A 4,783-nucleotide genomic window follows, 5' to 3' on the forward strand; every position below is an offset into this window, starting at 1 on the left:
CGGCGGCCGGAGCCCGGGGCACGCCATGGGCCGCCCCGAGCGGGGCGCGCTCCGGCCGCTGGCGCCGCTGCTGCTGCTGCTGCTGCTGCAGCTCCAACATCTCGCGGCGGCGGCGGCGGATCCACAGCGCGGCGGCCAAGGTGCGTGAGGCTGGTCCCCCGCCCGGCTCTGCGCCGCCGGAGCGGCCAACAAAGCGCGGCCGGGCGACCGGACTGCGGGGTGCGCTGGCCTCCCCGAGCCCAGGCCTGGGTGGGATAGGCTTCTCGGGACCCAGCTATCCTTTAATTTGCCCTCGACCCCCGCCCCCACGGCTCCCGGTGTCGTTGGTTCTGCTTTCTGGCACCTGCTCTTGGGGGATGGGCCCAGTGGGGGCCCGGCGGGCCGGGAACTTTGTGTGTGGCGGGGGGGCATTGATGGGTTCGGGGGAGCTGCGTGATTCTNGATTCTAGCCAGAGGGATTTATTTGACACGCGCGCTCCGCGGCGGCGGTGAGCTGAGCCGGGCGACTTCCCCGCCTGACAATGCGTTTCCGGCGACCCCTGCGCGCGGCGGAGAAAGGGGCTGCGTGCGAGGGGGTTGTGCCCGCAACGCCCAGTGCGTGTGTCGCGGCGTGTTCGGGGCTCCCTGTGGATTGTGTCTGCGTAGATCTCTGACTATGGGTTGTGAGTGCGGGTGAGTGTTCTAGATGGGGGGTATACCCAAGTCGCGTGACACTGTGTCTGGCCTCGTAGTGCCACGGAGCAGCCCGCCATCGCATTACCATTCTGCCCTCCTTCCGGATCGAGGGCGCCCGAGGCCCCCGAGGTCGTTGGCTCCTTCATCGCTCCTTTCCTTCACCCCAGTAGACCCCTCCCCGCGGCCTGGACTGCACTGTCCGCGGATCCGGCTCACGCCCCCTTCTACCCCGAGCAGGGCCGGTCAAAGAGTGCGAAGAGGACCAGTTCCGGTGCCGGAATGAGCGCTGCATCCCCTCCGTGTGGAGATGCGACGAGGACGACGACTGCTCGGACAACAGCGACGAGGACGACTGCCGTGAGTGGCCGGCTGGGGAGGAAGGGAACGGGGCGGGGAGGGGGGCGCCGGCCACCTGCTTGGACATCACTGCCGGGAAGCTACCCCGGCGCCGCCTTCCTCAGCGTTGGGTGGCTCTTAGCGAACCAGCGTTGAGCTGGGCAGCCAGCGTGTCCTCATGGGATTCGGGGCGGAGCCCAGGGCTGGTGTGGCCCGGGAGGAGGGCGCGCCGGGCCGGAACCGTGGGCAGGGACGCGGTCGTCCCTGCAAGTATCTAGCTTCCTGCGTCTAGCCCTCCTGGACTCCTGCGTCGGCCCCACGGAACGCGCCGGTGTTTCAAAGTTCTAGGCAATTCCGGGGCTCGCCTTGCTGGTTTTTTGTGAATGAATGGGCTCCCCGGGGCCCCTGATTGGCCAGGCGAGGACCACCCCATAGGCCCCCGTGGCCAGAGCGGCCAATCGTGGAGCGCGCGGGTGTGCAGTTTTCAGGCGCCCGGGGCGCAAGGGCCCTGCCCTGGCCCCGCCCTGGCCACACCCCCGCCGGCATCTCCTGGGAAGTAAGTGCCTCTGAGGCCCGGACGCAGGCTGTCTTCCTCGCTGCTTTTCTGCCTCGTCATGGTGTAGGTTTTTTGTGCCATCCTGGTGAGCGGACCACGCTCTCCTGCTAGCCCGGCGCGGGCATGAGTCATGCGGCCGACCAGGAAGGAGGGGGCCAGGAGAGTTTGCTTCCTGGAGAGGGCCGGGGATTCCGAGACTGCACAGTGAGCCCTCAGTTGGTGACGGTGTGCACGTGGCAGGCCGCCTTTGCGGAGTGTGGTACTGCTTGTACACCCGGGCGCTAGAGCTTTGAAAGTTCTTTCTTATGGTTTCAGATGTTTGTGGGGCAGAAGTGAGTTAGCAGGTAGTTGCCGTGAAGGAGTGTAGCTCCAGGAACAGAAAAACAGGACTGTTGAGAAACAGACACAGGTGGTCATACATTCATGGTTACTGAGTGCCTGCTTGCGCCAGCACTGGAGCACTTCGGAGAAGGGGCCCACCCCACAGGCCGGGGAGCCCCGCAGGGTGTGCAGGAGGGCAACAGGTGGACAGATCCACACCACCACACAGTGGCAGGAGGGGTAGAGGGACACCTGGATAGGCATTGTTGAGTCCTTGAGGTTTCCTGTGGGCTTGCCAGTCGGCCTCCGGATTCATTCTCAGACGCAATCCAGAGCTGGCTCTGTGTCTTGGGTGCATCTTCCTCTCCTGTCTTCATTTCCTCACCTGACCACTTGGGCTCATGATTCTTGGCCTGTTTTTGAGGACCAGTTCTAGTAATGTAATGGGAAGTCACGCGTCTAACACACGCCGTTTGTTGTGTGCCAGCCCCGCGGTGAGCGCTTATCTGGCATAAACTCCTCCACTCTTCTCAGCAGGCCTATTTCCCAGGCTAAAGAAACTGAGGTGCTGAGAGATTAAGTTACTTGCTCCATAGTTACTGAGCTGCTAAGTAGGAGCTTGAATTTAATGCTTCAAGAAGCTCAATCATAACCTCACCATTGATTCTCCAGGACTATTGAAATGATGAAAATGGCGTGCTGGGGTGAAATATTATAGCGAGTGTCACCCCCGGGAGTTGTTCTGTGGTCCCCTCACAGCAGGAGTGCCGAGGATGGGGCAGGGAGATAGAAACTGCGATTCTGGGTTGGTTTTACCTTCTCTCCCTGGCTCTGCAGGACAAGTCTTGTGAGGGGTGTCTTGTCATCCCCGTTTGTAGATAGGGATGCTGTCTCAGAGACGTTGGGTGATTTGCCCAAGGTCACCCAGCTGAGAGTGACAGAACTTGGTCAGGATGTCCTCCTGGCTTGGGTACTCTCTGCTGCAGTGGGGAGCATAGCGCAGAAGGACCCGAGAGTGTGATCCAGCAGCTGGAAAGCTATGCTCTGCCTGTTGGGCCTGTTGCTTCTTGTCTCCATGTGAGGCTCTGGGCGAGATGGAGGAGTGAAGGAGTGGGTGTCCAGGTGACTCCAGATGGGACCAGGGGAGGTCTCGTGGCCAATCTGGGCTCCTGCTGTCCTTCTGAGGTAGATGGGGTAGGGTCACAGGCACAGAGTTGGTGAAGGCTTGGAAGGGAAAGGGTGAGAGCTCTGGTTAGTACCAGTCCTACATGGCTTAATTTTTCTGAGCTTGTTTCCTCATCTGCCAAATGGGGCACCTGTTCCTCCATCATAGGTTATATGTGTGGAATGTCTTCAGAGGTTGGCAAAGAGAAGGGAATGGATGAGCCCCTTAGAAAGGGACCCCAGGGGAAGCCTGGGTGGCACAGTCCGTTAAGCATCTGCCTTCGGCTCAGGTCGTGATCCAGGGTCCTGGGATCGAGCCCCACATTGGGCTCCCTGCTCAGCAGGGAGCCTGCTTCTCCTTCTACTGCTCCCCCTGCTTGTGCTCTCTCACTCTCTCTGTCAAATAAATAAAATCTTAAAAAAAAAAAGGAAAAGAAAGGAACCCCAGGACCCACAAAGAGAAATATCGAAGGATGCAGGTGGGGGCTTTGGGTGGCTATGTTGGGCTACGTGTTTGAAAGTGGTCTTTCATCATCCCCTCCTTCCCCATGTGGGGAGTTTCCCCCCTGCCCCCATTCTGGGCTGCCTGCCCAAACTGCATTTCCTTGAACTACCCTCCCCTCAAGTCTGTTGGCTCCTCCCTGAGCAGCCTCTCTGCCTTATATCTGATCCCCTCCTTTGGCACTCCAACCCTTCTACCCCATGAGAGAGCCTGAACCACCCCACCTCTGTACCTCTCTGGGCCTGNTTGGGTGGCTATGTTGGGCTACGTGTTTGAAAGTGGTCTTTCATCATCCCCTCCTTCCCCATGTGGGGAGTTTCCCCCCTGCCCCCATTCTGGGCTGCCTGCCCAAACTGCATTTCCTTGAACTACCCTCCCCTCAAGTCTGTTGGCTCCTCCCTGAGCAGCCTCTCTGCCTTATATCTGATCCCCTCCTTTGGCACTCCAACCCTTCTACCCCATGAGAGAGCCTGAACCACCCCACCTCTGTACCTCTCTGGGCCTGCAAAATGGTCATTGCAATTTGCAAGTGAAGTCTGGGTGAGGCAAAATGAGTGCAAGCCCCCAAAGGGGCCAGAATGCAGCCCAAGAATACCAAAAGGTGATGGAGGGTGGAGGGAGGAAGCTTTTATGTTGAGGAAGCCAAGGAAGACTTCCTGGAGGAGGAGACAGCTAAACCAGGCCTTCAAAGATCATAACTAATATCATTCCCACAAGGCTTACCATTTAAAAATAGTTGGTACAGTCCCCATATTAATGAAAAGGAAACAGGAGTTCACAGACGTGAAATGACTCCCCCCAAAGTCACATAGCTCCTCAGGGTTGGAGCAAAAACTCAAGCTAAGGGCCGCTAAGCCCTGATCTTTACCCACAGTGGGTGGGACTTGGCACTTAGCAGAGACACCGATAGACCAGGGAGGATGGGGAAGTGAAATGCTCATGGGGCTTCAGTTCCAGGCTCAAACACCTTCAAAGTGGAGGAAAAGGCTGGAAGCCTGAGGGCTAGGCTCAAGGAAGCCCAAGGGCGGCCCAGCCAGGCGAAGTGGGGTGGGATCCCCGGCTGTGGACCTGGTCACGTAGGCCAGCTGGCTCCTTGGTCTGTTTCCTGTTGCTCCCTAGTGTCTGGGGGCAGAGACAGGGGTTCTGGTCTCTGGCCAGCCCTTTGCTCCCTGAGTAACAACAACAAGGAACACTCACTGAGCACTTGCGTTGGCCCAGGCGCTGAGGTT

General features: G+C 59.2%; 1 protein-coding gene across 1 annotated transcript; it reads left to right on the top strand.

The window, feature by feature from the left end:
* Positions 1 to 6: 6 nt before the first annotated feature.
* Positions 7 to 3,777, top strand: LOC117800486 (low-density lipoprotein receptor-related protein 8-like). Its single transcript, XM_034653035.1, has 2 exons — positions 7 to 140; positions 913 to 3,777. Exons 1-2 carry the CDS (start codon positions 26 to 28, stop codon positions 1,287 to 1,289), a joined length of 492 nt encoding a protein of 163 aa, XP_034508926.1. The 5' UTR covers positions 7 to 25; the 3' UTR covers positions 1,290 to 3,777.
* The last annotated feature ends 1,006 nt before the right edge of the window (positions 3,778 to 4,783 follow it).

The sequence above is a fragment of the Ailuropoda melanoleuca genome, unplaced genomic scaffold (genome assembly GCF_002007445.2).
Source record: "Ailuropoda melanoleuca isolate Jingjing unplaced genomic scaffold, ASM200744v2 unplaced-scaffold7120, whole genome shotgun sequence".
Classification (NCBI taxonomy): domain Eukaryota; kingdom Metazoa; phylum Chordata; class Mammalia; order Carnivora; family Ursidae; genus Ailuropoda; species Ailuropoda melanoleuca.